Source organism: Ranitomeya imitator, chromosome 6, assembly GCF_032444005.1.
Source record: "Ranitomeya imitator isolate aRanImi1 chromosome 6, aRanImi1.pri, whole genome shotgun sequence".
Classification (NCBI taxonomy): Eukaryota; Metazoa; Chordata; class Amphibia; order Anura; family Dendrobatidae; genus Ranitomeya; species Ranitomeya imitator.
In genome coordinates, this window is record NC_091287.1 from 157,584,219 (window position 1) to 157,597,474 (window position 13,256).

The 13,256-nt window shown below is 41.9% G+C and overlaps 1 protein-coding gene across 3 annotated transcripts in view; it reads right to left on the minus strand.

The window, feature by feature from the left end:
• The window catches only part of AOAH (acyloxyacyl hydrolase), a 261,652-nt gene that overhangs the window by 91,474 nt on the left and 156,922 nt on the right, over positions 1-13,256 (minus strand). The window contains exons 6-7 of one of the 3 annotated variants that reach the window (XM_069730229.1): positions 8,243-8,325; positions 6,659-6,707 (exon numbers count right to left, since the gene is read on the minus strand). The exons of 1 other annotated variant lie outside the window; for it this stretch is intronic. In XM_069730229.1, coding sequence (XP_069586330.1) covers positions 6,659-6,707; positions 8,243-8,325 — 132 coding nt within the window. The remainder of the gene's footprint in view (positions 1-6,658; positions 6,708-8,242; positions 8,326-13,256) is intronic. One more of the 3 variants, XM_069730231.1, reaches the window with a different exon arrangement.

Consider the following 13,256-nt stretch of genomic DNA (forward strand, 5'->3'; position numbering starts at 1 on the left):
AAGCAGCAGGGCCGCCATCAGGGCATTACTGCCTTTACTGGCATATGGGGCCCAATGAGCAGAGGGGGCCTGTCACTGTCATATGCCGGAACAAAGCTACGTGCCTCAGCCGAATCGTAGGTGAGGACATCGCTGGATCTCAGCCAGGTAGGGAAAACATTTTTTCTTTTGTAAAGCCTCAGGATGGGGCAAATTATATCGGTATGAGGGTGCATTATACTACTATGGGGGAAGGAAAAGGGGATGCATTATACTATGGGGTGCATTATACTATGTAGCTGCTGCATTATACTGCTATGGGGCTGCTGCATTATACAATGGGGTGCATTATACTATGGGGCTGCTGCATTATACTTTGAGGTGCATTATACTCTTATGGGTGCATTATACTATGGGGTTGCTGCATTATACTATGGGTGCATTATACTCCTATGGGTGCATTGTACTATGGGGTGCATTATAGAGTTATGGGAATGCTGCATTATACTATAAGTGCATTAGACTATGGGACTGCATTATACTCTTATGGCGCTGCATTATACTCCTTTGGGGCAGCATTATACTCCTATGGGGTGACATTATACTCTTATGGGGCTGCATTAGAAGTACTATAGGGTGCATTATACTTCAATGTGGGTGTATTATACTACACTGCTCAAAAAAAATAAAGGGAACACTTAAACAACAGAATATAACTCCAAGTAAATCAAACTTCTGTGAAATCAAACTGTCTACTTAGGAAGCAAAACTGTTTGACAATCAATTTCACATGCTGTTGTGCAAATGGAATAGATAACAGATGGAAATTATTGGCAATTATCAAGACACACTCAATAAAGGAGTGGTTCTGCAGGTGGGGACCACAGACCTCATCTCAGTACCAATGCTTTCTGGCTGATGTTTTGGTCACTTTTGAATGTTGGTTGTGCTTTCACACTCGTGGTAGCATGAGACAGACTCTACAGCCCACACACGTGGCTCAGGTAGTGCAGCTCATCCAGGATGGCACATCAATACAAGCTGGGGCAAGAAGGTTTGCTGTGTCTGTCAGCGTAGTGTTCAAAGGCTGGAGGCGCTACCAGGAGACAGGCCAGTACACCAAGAGATGTGGAGGGGGCCCTAGGAGGACAGCAACCCAGCAGCAGGACCGCTGCCTCAGCTTTTGTGCAAGGAGGAACAGGAGGAGCACTTTCAGAGCTGTGAAAAATGACCTCCAGCAGGCCACAAATGTGCACAAAAGGTTAGAAATCGACTCCATGAGGATGGTCGGAGTGCCCGACATCCGTAGATGGGGGATATGCTCACGGCCCAACACACCGTGCAGGACGCTTGGCATTTGCCATAGAACACCAGGATTGGCAAATTTGCCACTAGTGCCCTCTGCTCTTCACAGATGAAAGCAGGTTCACACTCAGCACATGTGACAGATGTGAAGTCTGAAGAGGCTGTGGAGAGCGAACTGCTCTCTGCAACATCCTTCAGCATGACCGGTTTGGCAGTGGGTCAGTAATGGTGTGGGGTGGCATTTCTTTGGAGGACCGCACAGCCCTCCATGTGCTCACCAGAAGTAGCCTGACTGCCATTAGGTACCGAGATGAGATCTTCAGATCCCTTGTAAGACCATATGCTGGTACGGTTGGCCCTGGGTTCCTCCTAATGCAGGAAAATGCCAGGCCTCATATGGCTGGAGTGTGTTAGCAGTTCCTGTAAGATGAAGGCATTGAAGCTGTGGACTGGCCCGCCCATTCCCCAGACCTGAATCTGATTGAACACATCTGGGACATCATGTCTCGCACCATGCACCAATGTCACGTTGCATCACAGACTGTCCAGGAGTTGGCAGATGCTTTAGTCCAGGTCTGGGAGGAGATCCCTAAGGCTATGTGCACACGTATTCTGGTCCACTGCGGATTTTTCCGCAGCGGATTTGATAAATCTGCAGGGCAAAAACGCTGCGATTTACCACGGTTTTTCTGCGGATTTCACTGCGGTTTTACAACTGCGGTTTTCTATAGGAGCAGCTGTAAAACTGCTGCGGAATCCTCAGAAAGAAGTGACATGCTGCGGAATGTAAACCGCTGTGTTTTTTTCCGCAGCATGTGCACAGCGTTTTTTGTTTCCCATAAGTTTACATTGTAATGTAAACTCATGGGAAACTGCTGCGGACCCGCAGCTGCGGAAACACTGAGGATCCGCAGCGTTTTCCGCATCGTGTGCCCATACCCTTCGGAGACCATCTGCCGCCTCATCAGGAGCATGCCCAGGTATTGTAGCGAGGTCTTACAGGCACGTGGAGGCCACAAACAATAATAAGCATCATTTCCTTGTCTTGAGGCATTTCCACTGAAGTTGGATCAGTCTGTAACTTCATTTTCCACATTGATTTTGAGCATCATTCCAACTCCTATTAGTTGTGATTTACATTGATCATTTTAGGTTTTATTGTTCTCAACACATTCCACTATGTAATGAATAAAGATTTAAAACTGGAATATTTATTTCAGTGATATCTAGGATGTGGGATTTTAGTGTTCCATTTATTTTTTTGAGCAGTGTATATATAACTATGGGGTACATTATACTGATATGGGGGTGCATTATACAGCTATATAGACTATGGGGTACAGTTTACTATTATGGATGACTATGGGGGCAATATGGAGAGACATGGGGGAAGTTTGGAGAGACAAAAGGCAGAATGGGAGGACAAGAGGGGTCCAGAATATTGGATATTATTACTGTATGGGCTAATTAAAGGATATTATTTTTGAGGATACTGTTTTCAGTGTGGGGGAGGAGATATCCTGTTACTGTGCAGGGCAACATAGCCGCTTTTTTCTTCCTTTAGCGTAGTGTAGAGGATGGGAAAAAATTGGGGAATGTGCTCTAGATAACTGTGTTATTTTCTGCAGAGGCGAGTCCTGGATGGAAGAAGTGATAGCAGTGTGGGCTGGATGAAGATGAAAAGAGAAGATGAAGGACTTCAACTAGCGACATCACCAGTGAGTCAGTGTGTTACCTGTACACTGACAGTTTACACTGTATACTATATACAGAGCTCCTGTGTATAATGCCACTGGTGATCACTGCATTACCTGTACACTGACACTATATACAGCGCTCCTGTGTATAGTGTCACCAGTGATCACTGTATTACCTGTATGCTGACACTATACACTGTATACTATATACACATCTACTGTATATAATGCCACTAGTGATCACTCTCTTACCTGTACACTATACACTATATACAGAGCTCCTGTGTATAGTGTCACCAGTGATCACTGTATTACCTGTACACTGACACTGTATACGGAGTACAGATCTTCTGTGTATAATGGTATATTAGTATTGTGTTTTTTCAATTAATGATCAGTATTACAGTATTCGGTTACTATGTTGTGGTAATATGTGATCTGGTCATGGTGTGGGGGTATTTGTTCCTTGTATTTAATATTTTTCGGTCACCATGTGGTGGTAATATGTGGTCTGGTCATGGTGTGGTGGTTTTTGTTACTTGTATATGGTATTATTTGATCACTATATGGCGGTAATATGTGATCTGGTCATGGTGTGGCAGTCTTTGTTACTTGTATGTGGTATTATTTGATCACTATACAGTTGTGCTCAAAAGTTTATATACCCTTACAGAATTTTTGCTTTAGTGGACTTTTTTCAGAGAATATGAATAACACCAAAACTTTTTCTCCACTCATGGTTAGTGGTTGGGTAAAGCCATGTATTGTCAAACTACTGTGTTTCCTCTTTTTAAATCATTATGACAACCCAAAACATGACCCTGATAAAAAGTTTACATACCCCTTTTCTTAATACCATATTTTGCCCCCTCTAACATCAATGACATCTTGAAATCTTTTGTGGTAGTTGTGGATGAGGTTCTTTATTTTCTCAGATGGTAAAGCTACTCACTCTTCTTGGCAAAAAGCCTCAAGTTCCTTTAAATTCGTGGGCTCTCTAGCATGAACTGCGTGCTTGAGATCTCCCCAGAGTAGATCAATGACATTGAAGTCAGGAGACTGAGATGCCCACTGCAGAACCTTCACTTTGTTCTGCTGTTGCCAATGACAGATCGAACTTGTCCTTGTGTTTTGGATCATTGTCATGTTGGAACATCCAAGTACGTCCCACGTGCAACTTCCGGGCTGATGATTGCAAATTTGCCTCCAGTATTTGCTGATAACATGCTGCATTAATCTTTCCTTCAACTTTGACCAAGTTTCCTGTGCTTTTGTAGCTCACACATCTGCTAAACATCAGTGATCTACCTCCGTGCTTTACAGTAGGAATGGTGTTCCTTTCATCATAGGCCTTGTTGACCTCTCTCCAAATAACGTAACGTTTGTGGTTGTAGCCAAAAAGTTCAATTTTGGTCTCATCACTCCAAATTACCTTGTTCAAGAAGTTTTGAGGCTTATCTCTGTGCTGTTTTGCGTATTGTAGGCATTTGCACAGTAATGGTTTTCTTCTGGCAACTCGACCATGCAGCCCATTTTGTGCCTCTTTATTGTGCATCTTGAAACAGCTACACCACTAGTTTTTAGAGAGTCCAGTATTTCAGCTGATGCTATTTGTGTGTTTTTCTTTGCATCCCAAACATTTTTCCTGGCAGTTTTGGACGACATTTTTGTGGGTCTACCTGACCGTGGTTTTTATTATTACAGAGCCGCTGATTTTCCATTTGTTAATCACAATTTGAACGCTGCTTAATGACATTATCAATTCCTTGGATATCCTTTTGTATCCATTTCTTGTTTTATACAGCTGAACTACCTTTTCCCATAGATCCATTGACAATTTTTTTGCTTTCCCCATGACTCACAATCCAGAAATATCAGTGGTTGGATGAAAGATGTAGGAGTCTGTCTGGATCCCAGAAACTCACTCAGCTTTTATGCACACACTGATTAACTGATTAAGAAAACAGGTCACAAGTGTGGATGTTACCTTTAGTAGCCATTCAAACCCATTTGTGTCAACTTCTGTGCATGTTATCAGGCCAAAATCACCAGGGTATGTAAACTTTTGATCAGGGTCATTTGGATGTTTTTTGTTATCATTATGATTTAAAAAGAGAAAACATATTAGTTTGATAATGAATGGCTTCACCCAACCACTAACTATGAGTGGAGAAAAAGTTTTGGTGTTATCATTCATATTCTCTGAAAAAAGGCCAATAAAGCAAAAATTCTGCCGGAGTATGTAAACTTTTGAGTACAACTGTATGGTGATAACATGTGGCCTGGTCATGATGTGGCGGTATTTGTTGCTTGTTTGTGATATTATTGGTCATTTTAAAAATTGAAAAATAAATAAAGATATACCTAAATTGTATTGGATATTTTAACAAATGTTTAGTAAGTTACAGTAGAGTAGAGCCCAGCCAAAAGAGTCTACCTTGTCATGGTGGCAGATTAAAAAATCTTTTGGCCAAAACAAAAGCTGATGGCTATGTATGTGGTGATGGGAACTGTAAATGTGTGATTGGTGAGGATGTGGTGCAGAAGTGGAGTTTTGCCAAGAGAGGGCGGTGGGACTGTGGATGGTTCAAGGGGCGGAGGCGGCGCTGGGGTGGAGCCTGGGCAGACTCTCAAGGGGGCCCCAAAATTCCTAGTGGCAGCCCTGCCAAGCAGGCAACTGCTGGGAATCTAAACGGATCTAAATGCTGTGTTATACTATTACCCACATCACTTCTACTTATAAGGGAAGGGATACAGACAACAGGTACACATTTAGTGATAACTGTAATAAAAAAAAGATTTACTATCATTGCTCGCAATGTATACAGTAAAGTCCTAAGCTTTTATTATACTCCCAATATCTATGAAGGGGATATGCACCTCTGTACCAAAACACACAACCCCAATAGATTTACCATGAACCTGATGTTAGAGTTACACTTTAAACATATGTAAATTAAACAAAAATTAAAGAATTGAAAAGGTTATATGGGTTTTTTCTTAAGTTACAATGTATTAGGGAATGTTGTAAAGTAAAGAAACAGTTAATCCCGCCATACACATTAGATGGTTCGGTCGACATCCATTTCGGCCAGCTCTCATATACAGAAGTACTGGTTTGTCAAGCAGTCCCGTGTTCTCCATGAAACAGTCGCTGTCACACATGTCTGGTGTTAGCTTATCTCCGGGAAAACAAAAGAAATGGCAGTTTAACTCCACTGGGAATCAATTGTCTGGGGCCGCCATACAAATTAGGTTGTCTGCCAAACCTGTCATTCTCAGCCGGTTTGGACGACATTAGTCTAATGTAGAGGGGGGCTTTACTTACCCTTCAAGTATCCTGTTACTCCAACAACACTCTGGTGACCCTTGCTGGTCCTGGAAATTATGATGTCTTGTCCATCTGACACATGACACTGCAGCCAATCAAATGTCCAAGTTGTTATATTTGCATGTGTGGTATTTGACCACTGAAGCCAATGATTGGCTGCAGTACCCACGTGACCGATGGGTGGGATGTCACCACTTCTGATACTAGCAGGATCCACTTAGAGTGCTTTAGGATTGATGAGGAATTCAACATCAAAGTAATGGCTATCTCTTCATTTTCTAACATTTTCTGCTCTTTTGCGGCATTATTTTTCCTTTAGTGACACACAATATTGTCAGTTACTTACAGGAAATACACTAAAGTTATCTTTGTCATAGTCTTCTGCTGGTTCTGACCTAGAAAATTATGTTAATCATTAGCAGGTGTATAGTTGTCTAATGACACATGTAGGCATAGTACAATTGACTTAGAACTTACTTTGACGTTTTGCTGTCTTTAATACATTACTTAGAAATCCAAGTTGAAAAAATGTAAGGAAATATAAAACATCCAAAGGAAAAGGCAACAACATATGTACCATATGTGACGACAAATGTTTTCATTGTGTATTAGGTAAGAAAAAAATATTAAGGGACATTTTGGAATAATAAACTGAATTATTGAAGTCAGCACTAGACAGGTGCTACAAAGGCAAATATTATGGAATACATTAATATAGCTAGGTGCTCTTGATAGTTTTACTATTTATAAATAGCTGATAAGGGCCCGTTTAGACTAGCCTATAGTTGGGACGAATGCTCCTTTAATGATTATCAGCCTTAAGGACGTCGGCAAAAACCCGACAAACGTCTGATGTACCTGTTTGTTAGGTGAAATGATTTTTAAGCAAGGTTAAAAATCATCGTTTTCTGCAGCACGACATATAAACATGTGCTGCCGAGGACATATTTTATGTGCCTAGAACAATTGTACTAATCCTTGTTCTGTGTGCAGTTGGCCAGACTAAATAAAGAGGCTGCTAAATGACCGCCAATCGGCTTGCATGAGGCCAATGAGCAGTCGTCTAATGGCCACATCGGACAGTCTAAATAGGCCCTAAGATTGTAAATGGAATACTGTGTCATCACTGTTTATTTTTGCTTTCCTGTGGGCCAGCACAGCATAGATTTTTTTCGCTCTGATTTGCTTGGGTCACATACCTACCAAAGTCAGAAAATCAAACCTACAGGTAAGAGCGTAGCACAAAGATTACATGGTCAAACATACTACACTGCCCAACCGCACACATGGACCCTTTACAGCCAGTGCACAGGGTTGAGTTTTCACACAGACCAATAGTCAAGGTGGGAAAAATCACAGCATGCACTACTTTAGTCCATTTTACAGACCAAAATAATGCATGCAATATAAAAGCAACTTTGACATCCATTCAGCATGCGGACGAGCACACGGAGCTGCGCAGGAAGCCAATTACGTTCACAATTTGCTGTTGCAACTGGCCCAATTTTCAATACGGCTGTCTGAACCTGGCCTAATAAGTTTTTATGTAATGTATTAGGAATAACAGCTGCACAACATGACATAAATTAGATATCTGCCTTCAGAAACTAAATTGCCTTATCTGAATTAGTTTTTCAATTACATAGTTCCATGAAGACATGCAGAGTAGAAAAAAGAAAAAGGTACATTAGGTAGTAAGGAAATATAAAGTGCATATTATAATTATCTTCAGTACTCTGATGACAAGATTGTCTGCACAGGCATCAAAGTGGATGGAGTACATTTCACACATTTTAAACAATCACAATTCTGTTCAAGCTCTTGGCTGCTCAATGAATTGCTGATGTTCTGTGCATTGTCGTGGAAGTAAGACATGCCGTATGTGAAACTCTACCAAGCCCAGGAGCTAATTGTTAATGTTAATACTTACGAATCTATTGTTTTGCAAATCGTTCTGAACAGCGGAAGTGAACAAATCTTCAAGAAGACACCAGATAAAATTTCGTAGTTCTGCTGTAAAAATGTACAAAATCAATAGATGTTACTAATATGGAATCATGTTAGAGATGGGCAAATTTATTTCAGTGGAATTGAATTCCACTTGAATTTTCCAAATATCCATATTGTCCAAAACACTGATTGATTTTTTTGGTAATATGTTCGGCATGAATTCAGAAACATAGCAGCCATCTGGCCCTAATTTTGCTGAACCATAGAAGGCTGCTCGCTCTCCTTCTGTATGGTTTTCTGTATGGTTCACACTAGGTTCGGAAAAAGTCTCTGCACATGTGCATGACCTCTCATGATGTGCGCCCGCGACCTTAAGATCCACACTCTAGTCTGGGACTTAAGGATGTGAGTAGGCCTCTGAATTCATGTGCATGTGCGTCATAACATTGTGACATTGTAGCTGGAAGTCCCAGAATAGTGTGAAGAGGCCCAGGATTTAAGCACACAATGGTAGTAAGATGAGGTGCAAAGGACTGTATGAGCAGACAGTGAGCAGCTGGGGTGGCCGAAAAGGTAAGTAATGAGGGGAGTATTAACAGCACTCTGATGCCCTCTATCATGACAGTTACCCAACTGGTTAACAATTAACGGAGGAGGTTGTGGCTGTCTCTACTACTAGGCCAGTTATTAGAGAACTAACAGTGAGCGTATGGTAAATACACCTCAGATTTCAATGCATGGAATATGTACATTGCTCAAAAAAAATAAAGGGAATACTAAAATCCCACATACTAGATATCACTGAAGGAAATATTCCAGTTGTAAATCTTTATTCATTACATAGTGGAATGTGTTGAGAACAATAAAACCTAAAAATGATCAACGTAAATCACAACTAATATCCTATGGAGGTCTGGAGTTGGAATGATGCTCAAAATCAATGTGGAAATTGAAGTTACAGGCTGATTGAACTTTAGTGGAAATGTCTCAAGACAATGATGCTCAGTAGTGTGTGTGGCCTCCACATGCCTGTATGACCTCCCTACAATGCCTGGGCATGCTCCTGATGAGGCGGCAGATAGTCTCCTGAGGGATATCCTCCCAGACCTGGACTAAAGCATCCGCCAACTCCTGGACAGTCTGTGGTGCAATGTGACGTTGGTGGATGGTGCAAGACATGATGTCCCAGATGTGTTCAATCAGATTCAGGTCTAGGGAATGGGCAGGCCAGTTTACAGCTTCAATGCCTTCATCTTACAGGAACTGCTAACACATTCCAGCCACATGAGGTCTGGCATTTTCCTGCATTAGGAGGAACCCAGGGCCAAACGCACCAGCATATGGTCTCACAAGGAGTCTGAGGATCTCATCTTGATACATAATGGCAGTCAGGCTACCTCTGGCGAGCACATGGAGGGCTGTGCGGCCCTCCAAAGAAATGCCACCCCATTCCATTACTGACTCACTGCCAAACCGGTCATGCTGAAGGATGTTGCAGGCAGCAGATTGCTCTCCACGGCATCTCCAGACTCTGTCACGTCTGTCACATGTGCTCAGTGTGAACCTGCTTTCATCTGTGAAGAGCACAGGCACTAGTGGTGAATTTGCCAATACTGGTGTTCTGTGGCAAATGTCAAGCGTCCTGCAAGGTGTTGCGCTGTGAGCACAACCCCCATCTGTGGACGTCGGGCACTCAGACCATCTGGCATCAGGGCTCTGGCAGTGCTCCTCCTGTTCCTCCTTGCACAAAGCCTGAGGTAGCAGTCTTGCTGCTGGGTTGTTGCTCTCCTATGGCCCCTTCCACGTCTCCTGGTGTAGTGGCCTGTCTCCTGGTAGTGCCTCCAGCCTCTGGACACTACCCTGACCAACAAAGCAAACCTTCTTGCCACAGCTCGCATTGATGTGCTATCCTGGATGAGCTGCACTGCCTGAGCCACTTGTGTGGGTTGTAAAATCTGTCTCATGCTACCATGAGTGTGAAAGCACAACCAACATTCAAAAGTGACCAAAACATCTGTCAGAAAGCATTAGTACTGAGATGTGGTCTGTGGTCCCCACCTGCAGAACCACTCCTTTATTGAGTATGTCTTGATAATTGCCAATAATTTCCATCTGTTGTCTATTCAATTTGTACAACAGCATGTGAAATTGATTGTCAAACAGTGTTGCTTCCTAAGTGGACAGTTTGATTTCACAGAAGTTTGATTTACTTGGAGTTATAGTCTGTTGTTTAAGTGTTCCCTTTATTTTTTGAGCAGTGTATATACCTCAGTATGGTCACTGCCAACTCCACAATGACCCAAGAAAGATTATTAGCTGTCACCACCAATCCTTTTACAGGCTGATTGGACACCCACTACAGGTAGCGTATAACTTTTAGTAATGCGGTTTACAGAATAAAAGGACAAAGAACTATTACATTTTATATTTAATCCAGAAAGATAGGCAGTGTTAATGTGTTAATATAAAAATACAAAAGATTTTACAAAGGGGACAAAACAATACAGCATATAATGTAATATAATGATATAAAATAAAAGGATAAACAAAAGAAAATTATTAAACCTGCAATGGCACAGATTTATGAAGAGAAGCTCTCCTAGAGAAAATGTCCAAAAACGTGGATAGATTCTACACAGTGATGTATCTTCTTGGTATTGGACAAATATCATAATTTGCCATGTCTTTTTATCAACACCTAGGTTACAGCCACACACCTCCCCTTGATGACCTCATGTGGGTCAGATTGTTGGATGTGGCTTCAGTTTCAGAAAATTAAGAGATTCCCAATATTCACGATATCTTTTCTCCTAAGGATCACAGGCATTCAATATACAGTTATATGAACAAGTTTGGGCACCCCTATTAATCTTAAGCTTAATGTTTTATAAAAATTGTTTTTTTGCAACAGCTATTTCAGTTTCATATATCTAATAACTGTTGGACACAGCAATGTTTCTGCCTTGAAATGAGGTTTATTGTACAAAAAAACAGAAAATGTGTAATCTGCATTCAAACAAAATTTGACAGGTGCATAAGTATGGGCACCCATATCATTTTCTTGTTTTAAATACTCCTACCTACTTTTTACTGACTTACTAAAGCACTTTTTTTTTGTTTTCTAACCTCATTGAGCTTTGAACTTCATAGCCAGATGTATGCAATCATGAGAAAAGCTACTTAAAGTGGCCACTTGCAAGTTGTTCTCCTGTTTGAATCTCCACTGAAGAGTGGCATCATGGGCTCCTCGAAACAACTGTCTAATGATCTGAAAATAAATATTATTCAACATAGTTGTTCAGCGGAAGGATACAAAAAGCTGTCTCAGAGATTTAACCTGTCAATTTCCACTGTGAGGAACATAGTAAGGAAATGGAAGAACACAGGTACAGTTCTTGTTAAGGCCAGAAGTGGCAGGCCAAGAAAAACATCAGAAAGGCAGAGAAGAAGAATGGTGAGATCAGTCAAGGACAATCCTCAGACCACCTCCAGAGAGCTGCAGCATCAACTTGCTGCAGATGGTGTCACTGTGCATCGGTCAACTATACAATGCATTTTTCACAAGGAGAAGCTGTATGGGAGAGTGATACGAAAGAAGCCGTTTCTGCAGGCACGCCACAAACAGAGTCGGCTGAGGTATGCAAAAGCACATTTGGAGAAGCCAATTTCTTTTTGGAAGAAAGTCCTGTGGGCTGATGAAACCAAGATTGAGTTGTTTGGTCATACAAAAAGGCGTTATGCATTGCGGCCAAAAAACACAGCATTCCAAGAAAAACACTTGCTACCCACAGTAAAATTTGGTGGAGGTTCCATCATGCTTTGGGGCTGTCTGGCCAATGCCAGCACCGGGAATCTTGTTAAAGTTGAGGGACGCATGGATTCCTCTCAGTATCAGCAGATTTTTGACAATAATGTTCATGAATTAGTGACAAAGTTGAAGTTACGCAGGGGATGGATCTTTCAGCAAGACAATGATCCAAAACACCGCTCCAAATCTACTCAGGCATTCATGCAGAGGAACAATTACACTGTTCTGGAATGGCCATCCCAGTCCCCAGACCTGAATATCATTGAACATCTGTGGGATCATTTGAAGAGGGCTGTCCATGCTCGGCGACCATCAAACTTAACTGAACTGGAATTGTTTTGTAAAGAGGAATGGTCAAAAATACCTTCATCCAGGATCCAGGAACTCATTAAAAGCTACAGGAAGCGACTAGAGGCTGTTATTTTTGCAAAAGGAGGATCTACTAAATGTTAATGTCACTTTTCTGGAGGGGTGCCCATCTGTCAAATTTTGTTAGAATGCAGATTGCACATTTTCTGTTAGTACAATAAACCTCATTTCAAGGCAGAAACATCACTGTGTCCAACAGTTATTAGATATATGAAACTGAAATAGCTGTTGCAAAAAAAACTTTTTTATAAAACATTAAGCTTAAGATTAATAGGGGTGCCCAAACTTTTTCATATAACTGTAGATGTCAGATTTTTTATTGTTACTTTACCTTTTCACAGATAGGAAACATGGTATAGCTGTTGTCAGTTATCTGGCCACTATTAATTTGGGGCTGATAGGCATGTCTCACAGTTAAGGCCCCTTCACATTTAGCGACGCTGCAGCGATACCGACAACGATCCGGATCGCTGCAGCGTCGCTGTTTGGTCGCTGGAGAGCTGTCACACAGACCGCTCTCCAGCGACCAACTATGCCGGTAACCAGGGTAAACATCGGGTAACTAAGCGCAGGGCCGCGCTTAGTAACCCGATGTTTACCCTGGTTACCATGCTAAAAGTAAAAAAAAACAAACACTAGATACTTACCTACAGCCGTCTGTCCTCCAGCGCTGCGCTCTGCTTCTCTGCTCTCCTCTTGTACTGTCTGGGAGCCGGAAAGCAGAGCGGTGACGTCACCGCTCTGCTTTCCGGCTCACAGCCAGTACAGGAGGAGTGCAGAGCGCAGCGCTGGAGGACAGACAGCGGTAGGTAAGTAT